This window comes from Pseudophryne corroboree, chromosome 8, assembly GCF_028390025.1.
Source record: "Pseudophryne corroboree isolate aPseCor3 chromosome 8, aPseCor3.hap2, whole genome shotgun sequence".
In the NCBI taxonomy this organism is placed as follows: domain Eukaryota; kingdom Metazoa; phylum Chordata; class Amphibia; order Anura; family Myobatrachidae; genus Pseudophryne; species Pseudophryne corroboree.
Genome location: NC_086451.1, coordinates 79,619,544 through 79,641,038, shown reverse-complemented (window position 1 = coordinate 79,641,038; position 21,495 = coordinate 79,619,544). Strand labels below are relative to the sequence as shown.

Below are 21,495 nucleotides of genomic sequence, written 5' to 3'. Positions count from 1 at the left end.
AGGCGGCGGGAGGGGGGAGAGGCACGGCGTGTAAGAGGCAGCAGGGTGAGAGGAGCAGAAATATAAACCCGCAGAACCCCAGCATGACAGGGAGGACAAATAAAACGTGATGAAACCACCAGGGAACAAATATAAGAGTATTGGATATACTTATCCTTCCTGGGCCATAAAATGAATGGCAAGAGGAAGTCTAGGAAAATGGCCCCCACCTATATACTATCCTAAGACCCTCCTATTAAGCTTGATGCACAACCTTCCAATCCAATAGGAAAAAACCAAAAGGGAAAACTGATCTGCCTAGCAACTGCTTAGTCATTTAACAACCAATCACAAAAAGTGGATCTCTTATATGGCCTCAGGCTTATGCAGCCTTCAGCTTATCTTCTATATGATCAGCCGTTGTACTATTCCATGTGAAATTATAGAACCATTGGATAGCTGCCTTGGCAGCTCTTGCACTGTAATCCATATGAATTTTTGTTAGTCATCATACTAATTTTCTATGCAAAATTATGAGTTGCGGTTATGAATTAGCCTCTTTTTTGCATTATACTCACTAAGTGATTATTACTGTACCTGTCAGCAACTCTTGGCTAACCATCGATTTATGGTTGACCGTCCAGGCAATCCGTGTGCTGGAATTTTCTAGTCCACATGCTTTGTATTATACAGCGCAGGTGTATTACTGTCACCTTTTCCCACACCAATGTTTAGCCTTCGGACCATATTTTATTAATTGGCCTCAATATCGGCCACTGCCTATGCTGATAGGTATTTTCTTGACTTCCTACAGTCATACCATGCTGGACATGCCCGATCTCGCCTGATCTTGGAAGCCAAGCAGCATTGGGCCTGGTCAGTACCAGAAAGGGTGACCCTCTGGGAATACCGGGTACTGTAGCATTAAGGAATATACCCTCCGCTGATCAGCATATTTCAACCTATTTAATCTTTTCATGCATTTACCCCAGCTGACCCTATTTATAGGAGTCCAGATCCATACAAGCCGGTTTCCTATTATCTCTTTTATGATTATACAAGTGTATTTACTATCATAATTTCATAGAGATAACAGGAACATTATATTTTCGCTTCTGACAAACGTCTAACATTAAATACTCGCTTACAAATCAGTGGGTTTACAGTTATCTTTCTGTCACCCTCTTTACATAAGTGAGTCACACACTTCACTTCATCGTCACTACAATTTTGTTTAATACTTGTTTTAATTTATACTGCTGACACACAGCTATAATTTTACAATTTTTTCGTCTGTTAATACCATTAAAAGTTAAGTTTTATCTAATGCTACATATTTACTACAATCTCTCATCTATTTTTTTCATTTTTCTATCAATCTATAGAAATTAAGTGTGCCCCTGAGAGACATTATAGTCCTCTTCTTTTTTGCTTCTTTGCAAAACAATCCCTTACCAGTTTGTTTTTTGAACTAATGTCTGGGAGCACCACCAACCCTGATCTACTTCAAAAGCCTCATTAGGCGAAGTCGGTAGCTTTATGTTGGTCTTATTACATTTGCCGTATATGTCATATATGTTATATAACAATTGAATGACAATTATTGTACAATCAGGACCAGTGCAGATTCCTAAAAAAAAACCCACCCAATACAACTTAAGGGTGCCAGGAGCAGGGGGGCGGCCAACAGTTGGTGGCAAATGGCGACAATTGAAGGAGCATGGAAGGCCGGGGGCAGCGATCGGACCTCCCTGTCTACGGCTGCAGGGGGAGGAAGGAGAGAATGCTGCTGCTGCCTGTCCGTATTTAGGACACAGCAGCATCGCGCTGCTGCTCCTGCTTGTTGCCGGGGTCCATCAGCAGAGGGGGTGCGGCAGACGCAGCTCACACTGGCCAGGGGTGACTGATTGTGGCGGCTGCGGCTGGTTAGACCCGCACTGCGGCCGCCGCTAGCCAGCCCTGCCTGCACATGAAGATTTTAGGTAAAACTAATTCAGGATGGAGGGGCGTGCCGCCCTCCAGTGGCCAGCGCTCATAGGCAGCGGCCTAAAGCTGCCTAATGGTAGCGCCGGCCCTGCCTATTTACCAAACATTTTTGATCACAGTATATGTTGAAACCATTCTCCAATATTAGATAAAAACTGAATGTATTTTTTTTTGTTGCACTGGTCTTTTTTTTACCCATTTATTTACACTCAAACATCATTGTTTGTAAGCCTACAACATTTATACTGTACATTGCTTTCCAAGCACCTGGTAGTCCTTGCCAGCCCAAATGTAGTACCCTTGTGCCATACCCATGGTAGTACCCTTGTGCCAGGCCCATAATAGTCCCTTAGTGCCAAACACACAGTAGTCTCTCAATGCCATACCCATGGTAGTACTTTTGTACAAGGCCCATTGTAGAACCCTTGTCCCATAATAGTCCATCGGCGCCAGTCCCATAGTAGTCCCTCAGTGCCAAATCCATGGTAGTCTCTCAGTACCAGAGCCATGATAGAACCTTTGTGAGAGTCCCATAATAGTCCATCAGTGTCAGACCTTTGGTAGATGTCAGTCCCTAAGTGTCAGACCCATGATTTTATATATATATATATATATATATATATATATACGGTCGAGTTTTATTGTGACAGTGATCTGCTCTACTGTAGCATGTTGTTGGCCCTCACACACCTTCACAGCCGACGTTCACCTCTCTCATCAATGGCACGTGGTGCTTCGCAGTTTCCATGTTGGTTATTCGCAATGGTGCCATTTGTCCAGTCACGATACACCTTCACCACAGCAGCACCCGAACAGTTCACAAACTGCGCTGTGTCAGAAATACTGCCACCTTTTGGCCCGAAAGCCAATAATCATCCTTTATTGCAACTCGGATAAATCGACCTTTTTACCCATGACAGCAATGAGTGATGTGTACAGACGACCTATCACACATATATACTTATATACCCACCAAGCCAGCACGTGACATGTGACGTACTTCATGGGCTACAAGCTGATGACGTCAAATGTAGGAGGTGGTCATAATAATGTGACTCGACCGTGTATATGTCACGGTAAATTACAGGCCTACCACACTGTCTATCCTGTTTAGAGTTCCACTTCCCTTCCTCTCACAACACACACCAAACTCAGCTCAACTCTCTGCCTTTCAGGCCTTTCTCTGGTATTTCTCCCTTGCTTCAGCCGTCCCTAGGCCCAGTGGGAGTCGTAGTGTCAGTCACCAGCGACAGGCTTGGTCAGTGACACCCCGCGGCATGCAGGGTATAACAGAAGTATTGCTGATGTGAAGTTTATGAGACTCACAGATTACTCCTACTGAAAAGTGGTCCTCCAACCTAATTTACTGTACAGTACAGCATACTTGCCTACCTGACCCTCTCCATGAGGGAGAAAATGCTCTGCTCCTGGACTTTCCTGGTAATGTATGATTGCCATCACCTGTGGTGAGCTAGTTAATTGATAAGAAAGGTGTTTCACCACAGGTGTAGGCAACCATACATTACCAGGAAAGTCCAGGAACAGAGCATTTTCTCCCTCATGGAGAGGGTCAGGTAGGCAAGTATGCAGTACAGGTTTCCTCTGCGCTTTCCACAAGCTGCATGGATATGCACTATATTCTACTCATCCATCCAGGTTAATCACAGACAGTAGTGGGGGAGGAGTGGATTGTAGCCAGCTGGCAATACTCCATCTTTCTGGTTACAGGTAATTCTTTTTTAATCCATCCTGTCTTGGCTGGTAAGATGACTCTTTCGCAACAAAACTGCATTTTTCTACTAGGAAGGGCTTGGAGATAGTGGAGAATGATGGTGTGTCTAAAAAGGTCAAATGTCCAAAATTCTTTAAAAGCTGCATCATTTTCCATCATAAACCACAATTGCTTCAGAAAACCAGAGACCAGACATGAACGAAGCAATGTGGACATCAGCACTTGTCATACTCTGGATGGTGACCAAGCCTGGTTACACTGACAATGCATGCCCAGGTAATACAGTATATTATTATTATTATTATTATTATTATTATTAACATTTATTTAGAAGGTGCCACAATTTTCCCCAGCACTGAACATGATAAAGGTACAAAACAGGGTAAGTAAGGCAACAAGTAACATATTTTGCAATAATATTTTACAAAAAGAGAGACAATGGAGCTCAACAAATAGATTTAGAATTTTTTACCCAGCTATAACAGTACCACAGTTATGGATGGTTGGCTGCTGTGTAATAAATAATATAATATACAAATAACATAATATAATAAAAATACCCTGTAAGATACATGCTTGCATTTCCAGAGCAGGGATGTAAAATGACTTGTATTTGTAGGGCAGTAATGTTACATTACTTTAAAAAGGTTCCGTTATGAAATCTTTAAGTGACTGCAACATACTGTACAACTGGGGGTACATTATATAACAATCCGGTATATTTATCATACATAATAAATTATACAGATTGATCATTTGTGAATAAGGAAGAGCTACAGGCATACAGTAGTTTTCTGGCAACTGTGAAACCATAAGTCACAGCATGCCCTGCCAACCTGGCAGTCACACAACAGAGCTTGCCTGCAAAATATACTGTACATAATGTATTCTGCAACCAAGCTTTAGACTGTACATAATGTATACTGTCAGTAACAAACTATAATGCGCACTTACTAAAAAGCGCGGCAGCAGATTTACAGCTTTTAGACTTTTATGTATTCTGTCTGCAGTTTGACTGTTTCCCTACCTGTAGAACTATACAGTAGCATAGGATTCATAACACGCTTACAATCCTAAGAACCAGATTAGTTGTCTAACTGAAATCCTCATTATTCTGATAAATAGAAATCCTGTGTCCCCCTTTTAGGGAGATGGGGTGTTCGGTCATGGGTGTTCCGGCTCATTCTCCTGCCTGGGACTGCATCTCAAATTCAGCTTTTTAGATATCCCTTACATAAATGAAACATTTGCATGAGTTTTATATATTGTAGTGAATTGGTCTGTATGTTGAATTAATTCTCAACATTTATGTTGTCCCCACAAATCTGCTTCCTGAGGCTTCGTACTGTGTTAATGTCATGCCTTTCCAATATTACAATGTAACATAAATCCACTTGCTTCCAATGGCACTTACATTTTTGGGGATCAGTATGATTGACCGCCGGAAGGGATGCCGGCAGTCACAATACTGACGCCAGAATCCCAAAGTGTGAAATCCTAAGTGTGATGTAAGTATGTTCCCCCCTCTCCCCTAACCCTCCACTCCCATAGCCTAACTCTAACCTCCCAGCTTAGTACCTAAGCTTAACCACCCCCCGATGGTGCCTAAACCTAACCCCACCTTCCCTGCAGCCTAATCCTGACCCTCCCCACAGCCTAACCCTAACCCCCCCCCCCACCTCCTTTGACAGCCTATCCCTAACACCCTCCATCCCCCCACCCCAGGAGGCGCCTAAACCTAACCTCTCCCCAGCCCTAACCCCTCCTCCCGGCAGCCTAACCCTAGCCCCCCTCCACCGGCCCTAACACTAACCCGTCCGCTATACTTACATGTTGGGATTCCAGCGTCGGTTTCATGACCCTGTTGGGATTTCAGAGTTTCCATTTTGATGGGTGTCAGGATTGGGATCCGGTCTGAAGATCGACAGTATCTAGGTCGACAATGTTTAGGTCGACCACTATAGGTCGACAGTCACTAGGTCGACATGGATGGAAGGTCAACAGGGTTTCTAGGTCGACAGGTCTAAAGGTCGACATGAGTTTTTCACATTTTTTATTTTTTTTATTTTTTCATACTTAACGATCCACGTGGACTACGATTGGAACGGTAATCTGTGCCGAGCGAAGCAGTAGCGGAAAGCATGGCGAGCGGACGCGGTGCACTAATTTGGGATCCCGGTTACTCTACGAAGAAAACGACAAAAAAAAAAAAAAAAATCCTCATGTCGACCTTTAGACCTGTCGACCTAGCACATGCCGACCTAGAAACCCTGTCGACCTTCCATCCATGTCGACCTAGTGACTGTCGACCTATAGTGGTCGACCTAAACATTGTCGACCTAGATACTGTCGATTTGATGAACCACACCCGTCAGGATTCTGGTGTCGGTGTTCTGACTGCCAGGATCCCACCTAATTGCGTGTTAATGCTTCCCCTTATTTGTACTAGTAATTGGTATGTAGCTTTTTGTGTCATGTTTTTCTTAACACAACTGTCTACATTTAATACATTTATCACTGGGTAAACATAATGAGGAAGCTGACAGGGATCGCCAATGACCTAATACTGGTAGCATATGAAAGTCAAACGCGTCATTATTGGCAGAAACCTTCAATCCATGTCAGTAGTGAAAGTATGACCTGATTCAGGTCCCGACGGTAGTGTGGCTCATCCTGCAAAGTACCGACGTTCGGTACTTTGCGCTGCGCCAGACCTGTGTATGTGCAGTATGGGTCGGAGATGTCAGAAGCAGATTGGCTGCAGACTGTCATTGATTGACAGAATGCTGCCATTTGGGGATTGGGAAGAGGTGGCGACGGCCATTTGTTTTCTCAAAATGGAAACGTGTCACCTCTGTGTTGGGGGAGTGCTGAGGCCGTGATCCCTGTTGGAAGACTGACGTTTACTGGCCTCTTCGTCGGATATGTGGGGTCCGGCTTGCACAACACCATAGGTCAGGCAGCCGGCCGGTGTTGCAGCAGGAGGTGTCCAGTGGCAGATTTTACCTAGGGGCTGCAGGACTGCAGCCCCCACGTAAAAGAATTGCCACTGTTCCCCAATGAGCTCTGGTCCTGATCTCGGCTCCTGCAACCTCCCATCCTCTCCACTCGCTGATTAGCTAATGCAGGCTCAGGCAGGCACAGCAGGGAGCAGGAGAGTCTCCCTGTGTGCCCGGTGAGAAGGAGTTAACTGTGCAGTGGCTTCTTATTGGAAGCCATGCCTGCTAATCTCACAAATGGCAAGCAGTCTCATGGGAGAAAAAGCCTCCCACTGTGGTACTGACAGTCCGGAGGACCCCTCACTGTGCTGATTTGCCGGCCGTGTTTTGCTTCTATGGGCTACAGACTGTGCAGCCCAAGAAGCTGATCTACTGCAGCTGCATATGCGCGTCCTATCCACCTTCCTTTTCCTCATTACTTCCCCGAGCCTGAATATATTTCTGCACATGCATATGACAGACGGTAGAGTCTGCAGCCCAGGCAGCCCCTGGGCAAAAAAAGGTAGGAGCTGCTGCTGGAGGCGTCTGCTTATATCAGATGGCTCCTGCTGCATTAACATATTAGCGCTATCCCTGCTGCTTCATGTAAGCAGCAGCAATAGTATTTCCAACCAGGGGCATAATTCCCAGAGGCAATGAAGATGTCTGCCTCCGGGCTCCAAACCCTGAAGGGACAGCTGCATGTACAGTAGCTCCTATGTGGTTCACAGCAGGATCCAAGTGTAACAGCTGCTCTTTCAATGGAGCTCTGCTGCGCACCCACTACTGCTGCAGAGTTAACCGGCTCTGTCCCAGGAGCCCTGCTAACATCTGCAATAGGGGACAGGAAGGCTCCGACTGGTACCGATCAGCCTGCACTGCAAGAAGCGATGGTGCACACACCGCTGCTGTTGGACCATGAGATGGGACCACCGGTGAGCGCTGAATATGCATGCTGCAGATGGCTGAATCTCGCGCGTCTGACCCTTACCCACTGCCCTTTGTCACAAAGCGCAGCTGGAGCACTGGCAATTCACTGCAGGCTCTGGTCCCTGTAGACCGTCTGAGAGTGGTTTCTATATAATTCTGTAAATCATGTTTTTATATTTATATATATATATATATATATATATATATATACACTGCTCAAAAAAATAAAGGGAACACTTAAGCAACACATTGTAACTCAAAGTCAATCACACTTCTGTGAAGTCAAACTGTCCACTTAGGAAGCAACACTGATTGACAATCAATTTCACATGCTGTTGTGCAAATGGAATAGACAACAGGTGGAAATTATAGGCAATTAGCAAGACACCCCCAATAAAGGAGTTGTTCTGCAGGTGGTGACCACAGACCACTTCTCAGCTCCTATGCTTTCTGGCTGATGTTTTGGTTACTTTTGAAAGCTGGTGGTGCTTTCACTCTAGTGGTAGCATGAGACGGAGTCTACAACCCACACAAGTGGCTCAGGTAGTGCAGCTCATCCAGGATGGCACATCAATGCGAGCTGTGGCAAGAAGGTTTGCTGTGTCTGTCAGCGTAGTGTCCAGAGCATGGAGGCGCTACCAGGAGACAGGCCAGTACATCAGGAGATGTGGAGGAGGCCTTAGGAGGGCAACAACCCAGCAGCAGGACCGCTACCTCCGCCTTTGTGCATGTGTCTACTCAAACGATCAGAAACAGACTCCATGAGGGTGGTATGAGAATCCGACGTCCACAGGTGGGGGTTGTGCTTACAGCCCAACACCGTGCAGGACATTTGGCATTTGCCAGAGAACACCAAGATTGGCAAATTCGCCACTGGCGCCCTGTGCTCTTCATAGATTAAAGCAGGTTCTCACTGAGCACATGTGACAGACGTGACAGAGTCTGGAGACGCCAAGGGAAACGTTCTGCTGCCTGCAACATCCTCCAGCATGACCGGTTTGGCAGTGGGTCAGTAATGGTGTGAGGTGGCATTTCTTTGGGGGGCCGCACAGCCCTCCATGTGCTCGCCAGAGGTAGCCTGACTGCCATTACGTACCGAGATGAGATCCTCAGACCCCTTGTGAGACCATATGCTAGTGCGGTTGGCCCTGGGTTCCTCCTAATGCAAGACAATGCTAGACCCTCATGTGGCTGGAGTGTGTCAGCAGTTCCTGCAAGACGAAGGCATTGATGCTATGGACTGGCCCGCCCGTTCCCCAGACCTGAATCCAATTGAGCACATCTGGGACATCATGTCTCGCTCCATCCACCAATGCCACGTTGCACCACAGACTGTCCAGGAGTTGGCGGATGCTTTAGTCCAGGTCTGGGAGGAGATCCATCAGGAGACCATCCGCCACCTCATCAGGAGCATGCCCAGGCATTGTAGGGAGGTCATACAGGCACGTGGAGGCCACACACACTACTGAGCCTCATTTTGACGTGTTTTAAGGACATTACATCAAAGTTGGATCAGCCTGTAGTGTGTTTTTCCACTTTAATTTTGAGTGTGACTCCAAATCCAGACCTCCATGGGTTAATAAATTTGATTTCCATTGATAATTTTTGTGTGATTTTGTTGTCAGCACATTCAACTATGTAAAGAACAAAGTATTTAATAAGAATATTTCATTCATTCAGATCTAGGATGTGTTATTTTAGTGTTCCCTTTATTTTTTTGAACAGTGTATATATATATATATATATATATATATATATGCAGCGGTCAGGCTCGGCACTCCTTATGGGGAAGGATTACTTGCTGTGGTGCCATCTGAGGATGTGTGGAGTCCTTTGTATAGCATGGGAAGCAGAGGCACTCAACAGTCTGATGAAGCAAATGTATAGCCTTTATTACGGTCCTACCCCGAAACGGCGTAGGACCGTAATAAAGGCTATACATTTGCTTCATCAGACTTTTGAGTGCCTCTGCTTCCCATGCTATATATATATATATATATATATATATATATAATACAAGGTACCCTATAGCGCTATGTGAAAAATGTATAAGCAGCACCTCTAGAAGAGCCTCCTGTTAGATGAGGTTCAAGAATAACAACAGACGTATAGATCTGAGGGTGCTAATCTCTAGTACTGTTCATCACATTGATTTATGAGTAACATAAAAACAACGGGTGGTCTTCTGTATGCCGGCGGTCGGGCTCCCGGCGCTCAGTATACCGGCGCCGGGAGCCCGACAGCCGGCATACCAACACTTATTTTCCCTCGTGGGGGTCCACGACCCCCATAGAGGGAGAATAAAATAGTGTGGCGCGCGTAGCGCGGCGAGCGCAGCGAGCCCGCAAGGGGCTCATTTGCGCTCGCCACGCTGTCGGTAAGCCGGCGGTCGGCCTCCCGGCGCCGGGATGCTGGTCGCCGGTAGCCCGACCGCCGGCCAGCCGTATTGAACCCAAAACAACTTTATTAAAAATCTATTTGTGTTTTTATTGTGTACATAAAATATACATATGGCATCTGTACAATCTCACAGAGAAGATATTCTGAGTTTTATCTGGTTTAAATTCAACTTCCAAAGTAGTTCTTTATCAACAGATAACAAGGATGGAAATACAGTGCCTGGATAAAACCCAGCACTGGATTTCCATGAATAGGGGGTGAATACATATTCACATGCCAATTTTCAAATTTTTATTTATAAAAATTATTTTTTATATACATTTTTCTCATTTCACTTCACCAACTTAGACTATTTTGTGCAGATCCATCACATAAAATTCAGATAAAAAATAATAAATTAAATTACAGATTGTAATGTAACAAAATAGGTAAAAAGCCAAGGGGGGGTGAATACTTTAACAAGGCACTGTATGTACGTACGTAAAAGGGTGGATAGCCCGAAACGCGTTGGATACGGACACAGCAGGAGATTGGGAGGAACTCTATAAAAGGTTCAGAACACCAGCACTTCAAAAAGCCGTGAGCCGCACGGAGGAGTGTAAGCCGGAGCTGTCAAAGAACGGGAGCCGCCAGCCGCAGCCGCTAATTGCGCTCACCACAGCCGTACAGGCTGTATAGCTTCCATCACCAGCCGGAGCTTACAGAGAACGGGAGCCGCAAGCCGCAGCCGCTAATTGTGCTCACCACAGCCGTACAGGCTGCCCAGCTTTACAACCATCTAAACCCGGCACTCAAGGTAGGGAAAAATAGGGAAAGTGATCTTGCATATTTTGACGGACACTTAACTATTAAAACCATCAATTCCCACCTCCTGCACTTTTTCAAAAAAGAGCTGTAACATTATAATATAAAAAAATTCTTTTTTTTTTACAGGTATGTGCGTTTAGTTTATACAAGCGCTCCATTTTAACAATTTAAATGGTCACAATTTTAATGGAGCTGCTACACATATTCATAGCGCAGTATTAATATTATATATAAAATAACTCCAGAATGCCTGGACCAATTTACATCACACTTGGTACACATATGACTTACAATCTGGGAACAAACACTGTGGGGGTAAGACACCCCTAGCACCCTAGGGGTTGGACAGCAGCACAGAGTATTTCAGTAGACTGTGGGGGGGGGGTAAGACACCCCTAGGAGTGTGTCAGCAGCACAGAGTATTTCAGTAGACAGCATAACTCTAGAAGACCTGGAGCAATTTACACCAAACTTGGTACACATATGACTTACAATCTGGGAACAAACATTGGGGGTAATTCCAAGTTGATCGCAGCAGGACATTTTTTTTAGCAGTTGGGCAAAACCATGTGCACTGCAGGGGGTCAGATATAACATTTGCAGAGAGAGTTAGATTTGGGTGGGTTATTTTGTTTCTGTGCAGGGTAAATACTGGCTGCTTTATTTTTACACTGCAATTTAGATTGCAGATTGAACTCACCACACCCAAATCTCTGCACATGTTATATCTGTCCCCCCTGCAGTGCACATGGTTTTGCCCAACTGCTAAAAAATTTCCTGCTGCGATCAACTTGGAATTACCCCCATTGTGTGGGTAAGACACCCCTAGCACCCCTAGGGGTGAGGCAGCAGCACAGAGTATTTCATCAGACAGCATAACTCTGGAATGCCTGGTGCAATTTACACCAAACTTGGTACACATATGACTTACAATCTGGGAACAAACACTGCGGGGGTAAGACACCCGTAGGGGTGGGCCAGCAGCACAGACTATATCAGGACATGCATGATATGTCGGTGACGACAGGGCTCATGTGACAATGGTAGTGACATGATGTCAGGAGGGGAATGGAGGTATCAGGAAGCCACACGCTGAGAGTCATATAGTGGGAGGAGCAGGGTCTCCAGCAACACAGAGTAGATTAGGAGATGCATGATATATCAGGCAGGACAGTGCTGCATGTGACAGGGGCAGTGACATGATGTCAGGAGGGGAATGGAGATAGTACAAACCCACACACTGAGAGTTATATAGTGGAAGTAGCAGGGTCCCCCAGCAGCACAGAGTATATCAGGAGATACATAATGTGCTGCGCTATATAAGAAACTGTAAATAAATCGATCATTTCACATGGGCAATGACATGATGTGAGGAAAGGAATGGAGGCAGCAAGAAGCCACAGACTGAGAGTTGTATAGTGGGAAGAGCAGGGTCCCTTGGGGGACCAAAAAGGGGTCCGGCCACTATACAAAGTGAGTCAGGGAAGCAAGATATGCCTATATACTAGATCTCCAACCAACGCAAATTAACAAGCAACTATTTACCATCCTCCTCCCATAGCGAACCACGGGTATTCAGCTAGTATATATATATATACACATTGGCATATCTATAATGGATACAGTGTGTGTGTACGGTGTGGGCCTCCGGGGTTCAGGGGGGTCCACAGCGCACACACTGCACCCATTTTTAAATACTCACCTCTCTGGAGACCCCTGCCGGCGGTAGCATCTCTCACCAAATCTCTGGTAAATGACGTGGCGGACATTCTTCCAGAGATTTATGCATGCGCAGTAAGGAAACCTCTGGGAAAATGGCCACCGCGCCATTTCCCTGGAGATTTGCACATGCGCAATAGAGTCTCTGCCCCTCTAGTGCTCAGACTCTATTGCACTAATGGGTGCCGGCTACAGAGGAAGGAACCCAGATGGGGGAGGATGGACATGGGCCTCCTCCTTTGTTAATACGCCCCTGTATACACACACACACACACACACATACACACATTTGTTTTTCCTTTTTTATTTAAGGGGGGGGCACCAAACTGCAACTTGCCTCCAGACAACTAGGATGAACTTATGCCCCTGCTTCCAACCACATCTGAATCATACCTATTGTGAAGACACATCACAGCTAGTACAAATAAATGAAAGCAGATGTTGCAATGAGTGCATAACAAACACAGAGATTCTGAGCCGTATTTGCAGCATTACACAATCTATGTATATGAAAAGGAGTGGTCTGTGCACAAGTGTGATTACACTAAGTTGGTGTAGCTAAGAATCTGACCGGTAAATTTCAATTAATTGTGTTTGTCCTGCATGATAGCTAATTGCCGAGGACGAGGTGGTGCTCCCCTAGAGTCATAACCAGTGTTGGACTGGCCCACAGGGGTACAGGGGAAACCACCGGTGGGCCCCACTGCCTGGGGGTCTCACCTTCCCCTCTAGGGATCAAGGTTCCAGACTGTGCACTTGAATTTTACATTACATGTGTTACCTTATACTGCACAGGATTATGATGTATTTTCTACAGTACATTGCTGTTATTAATCTGGTACATTATCATGCATGCACTAGCAGTGCTTACTATATAAATATAAAGGGGCCCAGACCATGCACTCCCTAATGGTTAGCCAAGCCTCTGTTGAGGCTGGACACCCCCCCTTTGGAGAGTGGCCACACCCCTAAACATGGCCCCCTACCACTGCATTCCCCCGGTGGGCCCTTCATGCCCCAGTCCGACACTGTTCATAACATATGAGAAAGCATAAAAGGGGAGAGAAAGAAGACTCTTTTGTTTGGGGGCACTCTTGGATTAATTTTATAAAACTTAAATTTCATAAAAAGTGTGCAATCCACGTTTGACAATACAGGTTTGTGTCTGTATATAAAACAAGTGTTAAATATTGGGGATAATTCACTGTCTTAGTAGGAGTCCTCAAAATTTCACAGCATATGGGGCGTGACCTGACTGCCTGTACGAGTGGATGCACATCCCCTGGGCTCTCCTACTTAACCACTTTACAGGCAATAAATCTCACTACCTGAGCTGCCAGCACACCACTCCTTCAGGGGGACCTTACTGCCGCCAACGGGTACGGTCCGCGGAATCGGGGAGCATTCCTGTGGCTCCCGCGGATTGCGGCCTACCCGCTCCCCCAAGACCGCGCCTCGATTTACACCACCCGCCGGAGACACCCGCTCGTGACGTCTGGTCACCGGATCTCGAACCCGCTCGCCGCGCCCCTCCCCCCCCCCCCCCGTACCTGCTGTGGGCGCTCTCACTGAGGGGCTTGCAGGACGGCGTCTGCCCGCAGCTGATCTCCCTGGCGCTGCCAGGATGGCGGCCTCCGGATCCCCGCTGGCGGCGGCCATCTTGACCTCCCTGCATCCTGTGTGGTGCAGGACTGCTCTTGGCTGTCAGACCGCCTCAGCTGGAGATCCCTGATGAGAAGGACGCTGCAAGTGGCTGTGGTAGCCTGAGGTGAGACCTGACTGTGCTGCAGCCCCTGCATACACCTCTAGCCTTGTGCCCTCTTCCTCAACTCCTTCATAGCCCCTCTGTGACCTGGCCCTGTAATTAAGGGGACCACAGCTGTGATCTTGCGGTCCCCTACTGTTGTGGGCTAAGTGCACGGCTGCAGTGTACGGAGGCGAAAAGGGAGCCACACAACGACCTCTGCTCCCACCCTAGATCCCCTCCTCCTCACTTCATATGGCTGGCATCCCGACACCCACCACTTGATTTTACATGCAGGGGTGACCGTTTCTCCTGTCTTGTCTAATGCTACTTTGACCACAGCCGCATAACAACATGAACCAGTCTGTGACCTGCGACACCCCTTTTACACCACTGCCGACGGGCCCCATGTCCCACTGAACACACCTTACCCCAGCCCTCCAGTGGTTCACTCTCAGGCCAACCCGCTTGCACATCAACGCGTGCTGCTCTGGTACTTTATCTGACCCACCCCGACTCTACCAGTCTTTTGTGGCACTACTATGTCTAAATCCACCGCCGCCACTAGAAAGCGAGCGGGGACGGACATAACCCACCAGTTTACCAGGGCCGACAAGGCTGACAAACAATCCTCACTCTTGGGTCCCCCTTCACCTAGCCTCTTGATGTTGGATAAGGAGGACTCATCCTCGTCTCTCGCACTATCAACCAAGGAGGACATTCTGGCTCTAAAATCGCTCATCATGGACTTCAAGGAATCATTGGAGTCCAAGCTGGACAATGTGGTTGCTTCCATTAAATCGGATATAACATCTCTGTCCTCTAGAACCTCCAAATTGGAATCCCGACAGCACACTCTCCACAAGAAACAGAGCGAGACCATCAGAGACTTTGACCATCTTATTCGGGACATATCGGAATTACGTGACAAAAACAAGGATCTGGAGAATCGCGAAAGGAGAAATAACCTTCGCATACGTAATATCCCAGAGTCCATTCTTCCCGCGACTCTCGAGACGTACCTGCACAAGCTGTTCTCCACCATCGTTCCGACCCTGGGGCCTCGAGAACTACCCTTGGAAAGAGCCCACAGAGCTTTCCGACCCAGACCGCATGACGATGACCCCCCCAGAGATGTTATTTTGTGTTTTCTTAACTGTAAGGACAAGGAACTGGTTCTTAATCTAACCGGGAACAAGCCATATATACTATTCGAAAATGCTAAACTACAATTTTTTCAGGACTTGGCTCCCTCCACGCTACTCAAAAGGAGAGAGCTTAAAGATCTGACTTCCGCGCTTCATGTACGCCGAATTCGATACCGTTGGGGGTTCCCTTTCAAGCTACTGATAGACCTCAATGGAAAAACAATCATTGTTAGAGACCCGAGAGAGGGTAGAGACTTTCTGTCGCACTTGGAGGACTCCGACTCACCACCAGCGACAACCTCCAACCATCAGACAACCTAGCCACTCTTGCATCTACGGATGTCTGTACTTTCTTTTGGTAGACATGCCCTAGCCTACGTATAACCCAGTTTTGTATGCTCTGGCTCACTCTACCGGTTAACATTTTATACATGTCGTGTACTAGCTGTTATATGTCTCCCTTTTATATGTTCTTAGTGTTTTAAGCATTGTATTCTCCTGCTGATATTCGCTTTTTTAAGCATTGCTTAGTTTTTCCGCTATACTTAGCGCATCCATATTTTCACATATTAGTTACAGGATCCTCCCCGTCTCGCCTTGATTTTTTTTCTTTTTCTGCAGGCGTCCTGGTCATACTGGTTATGTTTTGGCGTATGACCCGGTGCGCCTCACTGGGGAGTATGGCAACTTCCTTGACAATATATTTGAGGAATGGTTGTAAAGGTTGCCGTTAACGGGTCTGTCTCGTTGGATCTGTACATGTTTAACCAATGTTATTGTTTATCTTTTACTGTTTTTGCATTCATTTTATGTCACTCCTCTCCCATGACCCTCACCTTATGGCCATAGTCAATTCACTTACTGATTATCCCACCACTGGAGGGACATGACCCCTCACTCATTCTATATAATCCATGAGTTCACATCGCTGAACTCTTAACTGTAAACACACTTGTTTTCCACCTTATCTCCTTGGAGGGAGTACGGTTATTACCCGGTACTTCCCCACTCTGGACCAGTCGGTCCTAATTTCTGTGCCTGTTCGCTGGTCGTGAGGAACTTTTGCACGGACCCCTCCCCTCTCTATCACCCTCTCCTGGTCGACTATCTTTTACTCGCCTCTTTCCTCTGACGGGCCGGGACCCCCCACCTGTTCTCCCCCCCCTTTTTTTATCTTCTCTTCTCCCTTCTCCCCTTAATTGCACCTCACGATGCCCCTGTTGATGGCATCTCTGAACGTCAAGTGCCTCAACACCCCTTAGAAACGTTCTTCTTTATTTCGTTCTCTTCAAACTCTCAAAGCGTGAATAGTATTCATTCAGGAAACTCATTTTAAAGCCCATTCACACCCAACCCTTACTACCAAACGCTACCCGACAGTTTATTACTCTTCGAGTCAATCAAAACATAACAAAACATTATGATCAACTCTAAGACTCCATTTACTCTATGTTCCTCACACATGGACAGGGACTGGTGTTTTATTATATTAACAGGAAAACTTGGACACCTAGAATGCACAATCACCACTGTTTACGCCCCTAACTCTGGGCAAACGTCCTTCTTTAACTCCTTCTTCTCCACACTGACTAAAGTTAGAAAAGGCTATTTAATATTAGGGGGAGATTTTAATACCGTCCCGGATACCCAACTAGATAAATCTTCCCATCAGTCACGTTTACGGCGCGACACTTCATCCCGATCTCTAAACAGGCATGTACGGGAATCCGGTCTCTTCGCTGTTTGGCGGGCCCTCAACCCCACAACCAAGGACTACACTTTCTTTTCGATTCCACACCAATCTTACTCCCGAATTGATCTCTTCTTCTGCGGTACCCTGGCCTCCAAACATATATCCGGCTCATCCATCATTACCAACCCATGGTCAGATCACTCTATCATTACCACCACATTCGATTTTCTCGACACTCCTGCAACCCGACCTAACTGGCGATTAAATGAAACATTATTGAAAATCCCTCAGTTCAAGGAAAAAATAAGATTTTAAACCTACCGGTAAATATTTTTCTCGTAGTCCGTAGAGGATGCTTAGGACTCCGTAAGGACCATGGGGATAGACGGGCTCCGCAGGAGACATGGGCACTTTAAGAAAGACTTTAGGTATGGGTGTGCACTGGCTCCTCCCTCTATGCCCCTCCTCCAGACCTCAGTTAGAGAAACTGTGCCCAGAGGAGACGGACAGTACGAGGAAAGGATTTTTGTTAATCCAAGGGCAAGATTCATACCAGCCACACCAATCACACCGTATAACTTGTGATATACTAACCAGTTAACAGTATGAAAACAACATAGCATCAGTCCAAGACCGATGAAAACGATAACGTAACCCTTATGTAAGCAAAACTATATACAAGTCTTGCAGAAGTAGTCCGCACTTGGGACGGGCACCCAGCATCCTCTACGGACTACGAGAAAAAGATTTACCGGTAGGTTTAAAATCTTATTTTCTCTTACGTCCTAGAGGATGCTGGGGACTCCGTAAGGACCATGGGGATTATACCAAAGCTCCCAAACGGGCGGGAGAGTGCGGATGACTCTGCAGCACCGATTGAGCAAACAGGAGGTCCTCCTCAGCCAGGGTATCAAACTTATAGAACTTTGCAAAGGTGTTTGAACCCGACCAAGTAGCAGCTCGGCACAGCTGTAGTGCCGAGACCCCTCGGGCAGCCGCCCAAGACGAGCCCACCTTCCTAGTGGAATGGGCCCTGACCGATTTTGGTAACGGCAATCCAGCCATCGCACGTGCCTGCTGAATCGTGTTACAGATCCAGCGAGCAATAGTCTGCTTTGAAGCAGGAGCGCCAACCTTGTTGGCTGCATACAGGACAAATAGTGCTTCTGTTTTTCTGACTCTAGCCGTTCTGGCCACGTAAATTTTCAAAGCTATGACCACATCAAGGGACTCGGAATCCTCCAAGTCTCGTGTAGCCACAGGCACCACAATAGGTTGGTTCATATGAAAAGACGACACCACCTTAGGCAAAAATTGAGGACGGGTCCGCAATTCCGCTTTATCCATATGGAAAACCAGATAGGGGCTTTTATAAGACAAAGCCGCCAATTCCGACACTCGCCTAGCCGAAGCCAAGGCTAACAACATGACCACTTTCCAAGTGAGATATTTTAAATCCACCGTTTTAAGTGGTTCAAACCAGTGTGACTTCAGGAAACTCAACACCACGTTAAGATCCCAAGGCGCCACCGGAGGTACAAAAGGAGGCTGAATATGCAGCACTCCCTTCACAAAAGTTTGTACTTCTGGGAGAGAAGCCAATTCCTTCTGAAAGAAAATGGATAAGGCCGAAATCTGAACCTTAATGGAGCCTAATTTTAGGCCCAAATTCACTCCAGTTTGTAGGACGTTAAGGAAACGGCCCAGATGGAATTCTTCCGTAGGAGCATTCCTGGCCTCACACCAAGAAACATATTTTCGCCATATATGGTGATAATGTTTAGCTGTTACGTTAGGGGTGGGCAAAATACGGCCCGCAAACCAATCCTGCCCGGCCCACTGCCTCCCAACAGCGAGCAATGACAAGCGGCCCGACCGGCTGAGCTGCTTGTAATTGCTTTGCAGTACCTCCAAGCTGCCGATGCCAGTCTCCCCTGCTGCTGCTGCTGCACGGCGCCTGCGTTGTAGCCTCCTCCTCCCGCCTCGAGTCCCCAGTGACAACGGCTGTGTTCAGCCGAAAAGGGGGCAGAGCTATGTGCCGATGAGGGGGCGGGGCAACACGGGACCTCAGGGGACGAAGCTACACGGGACAAGAGCCAGGCTGCTGCAGATCAATCCTTCCTGCACTGCCAGCCAGCCAGATCAGTGAGTTAATGGAAAAAGTGAGTGAAAGAAAGAAAAGTGTGTGTGTGTGTGTGTGTGTGTGTGTGTGTGTGTGTGTGTGTGTGTGTGTGTATATTTGTGTGTGCGGGCAGTGGCGTCAGACTGTTGTTAGGTTGGGGGTAGAGATCTTTAGCTCTAGCTGTACCAACCCCTCCCGTGTTCTGTCACTGTGTCACCCCCACCGTGTTCTGTCACTGTGTTACCCCCACCATGTTCTGTCACTGTCACCCCAGTGTTCTGTCACCGTGTCACCCCCCCCCCCATGTTCTGTCACTGTGTCACACCCCCGTGTTCTGTCACTGTATCACCCCCCCCCCCCCCGTGTTCTGTCACTGTGTCACACCCCCGTGTTCTATCACTGTGTCACACCTTTCCCCAGGGGCCATAATACACTGGATAATTTGCTTGCTGCGCAATGATTATCCCAAATAAAATGTTAATGTGTAAAAGGGGGCTCTACCTGCTGTAATGTGTAAAAGGGGGCTCTACCTTCCGTACTGTGTAAAAAAGGGGCTCTACCGTTCATACTGTGTATAAGGGAGCTCTACCTGCCATAATGTGTGTAAAAGGGGCTCTACCTGGTGTAATGTGTGTAAGTGGCGCTACTGTGTGGCCCAATTTGAGTAATGGAGACTATTGAGCAGCCTAATATGAATCTGTATTATTTTTTAGCCATGCCCCTTCCACATGAAGCCACGTCCCTATATTTTTGGCACGTGGGGGGGGGGGGGGGGGGGAGCTGCTATTTTATGTGTGGCCCTCAGATACTGACAAAGTGTCAAGTGGCCCCTCAGCTGAAATAATTGCCCACCCCTGTGTTACGTCCTTCCTAGCCTTTATTAGAGTAGGAATGACCTCATCCGGAATGCCCTTTTCCGCTAGGATCCGGCGTTCAACCGCCATGCCGTCAAATGCAGCCGCGGTAAGTCTTGGAACAGACAGGGCCCCTGTTGTAACAGGTCCTCTCTGAGAGGAAGAGGCCACGGATCTTCTGAGAGCATTTCCTGTAGCTCCGGATACTAGACCCTTCGCGGCCAATCTGGAACAATGAGAATTGTCTGTACTCCTCTTTTTCTTATTATTCTCAACACCTTTGGGATGAGAGGAAGAGGAGGAAATACATAGACCGACTGGAACACCCATGGTATCACTAGGGCATCCACTGCTACCGCCTGAGGGTCTCTTGACCTGGCGCAATACCTCTGCAGCTTTTTGTTGAGGCGGGACGCCATCATGTCTATCTGGGGCAGTCCCCACTGACTTGCAATCTGTGCGAATACTTCCTGATGAAGTCCCCACTCTCCTGGATGCAGATCGTGTCTGCTGAGGAAGTCTGCTTCCCAGTTGTCCACTCCCGGAATGAACACTGCTGCCAGTGCGCTTACATGATTTTCCGCCCAGCGAAGAATCCTGGTGGCTTCCGCCATTGCCACTCTGCTCCTTGTGCCGCCCTGGCGGTTTACTTGAGCCACTGCGGTGATGTTGTCTGACTGGATCAGAACTGGTAAGTCGCAAAGCAAGGTCTCCGCTTGAATATGGCCCTCAGCTCCAGGACGTTGATGTGAAGACAAGTCTCTTTACTTGACCAAAGACCCTGGAAGTTTCTTCCTTGTGTGACTGCTCCCCAACCTCGGAGGCTTGCGTCCGTGGTCACCAGAACCCAGTCCTGAATGCCGAACCTGCGACCCTCCAGAAGGTGAGCACTCTGCAGCGACCACAAGAGAGACACCCTGGCCCTGGGGGACAGTTTGATCAACTGATGAATCTGTAGATGTGACCCGGACCACTTGTCCAGTAGGTCCCATTGGAAGGTCCTCGCATTGGAACCTGCCGAAGGGAATGGCCTCGTAAGATGCCACCATCTTTCCCAGGACTCGAGTGCAGAGATGCACTGACACCTGTTTTGGTTTCAATAGGTTTCTGACCAAAGTCATGAGTTCCTGAGCCTTTTCCGTCGGAAGATAAACCTTTTTCTGGTCCGTATCCAGAAATCATGCCCAAGAAGGTCAGACGAGTCGTAGGCACCAGCTGCGACTTCGGGATATTGAGAATCCAGCCGTGTTGCTGTAACACTCTCAGTGAAAGTGACACGCTGTTCAGTAACTGCTCTCGTGATCTCGCTTTTATGAGGAGATCGTCCAAGTACGGGATAACTGTGACACCCTGCTTGCGCAGGAGCACCATCATTTCCGCCATTCCCTTGGTGAAAAATTCTC

General features: G+C 47.3%; 1 protein-coding gene and 1 pseudogene across 2 annotated transcripts in view; both read left to right on the top strand.

Moving 5' to 3' along the window:
* Positions 1–785: 785 nt before the first annotated feature.
* LOC134950140 (5S ribosomal RNA) lies at positions 786–904 on the top strand (annotated as a pseudogene).
* Positions 905–3,864: 2,960 nt separating this feature from the next.
* Positions 3,865–21,495, top strand: part of LOC134948632 (ficolin-2-like) — a 102,407-nt gene continuing 84,776 nt past the window's right edge. For both annotated transcript variants that reach the window (XM_063936734.1, XM_063936733.1), the window contains exon 1: positions 3,865–3,973. In XM_063936734.1, coding sequence (XP_063792804.1) covers positions 3,892–3,973 — 82 coding nt within the window. In that variant the 5' untranslated portion in view covers positions 3,865–3,891. The remainder of the gene's footprint in view (positions 3,974–21,495) is intronic.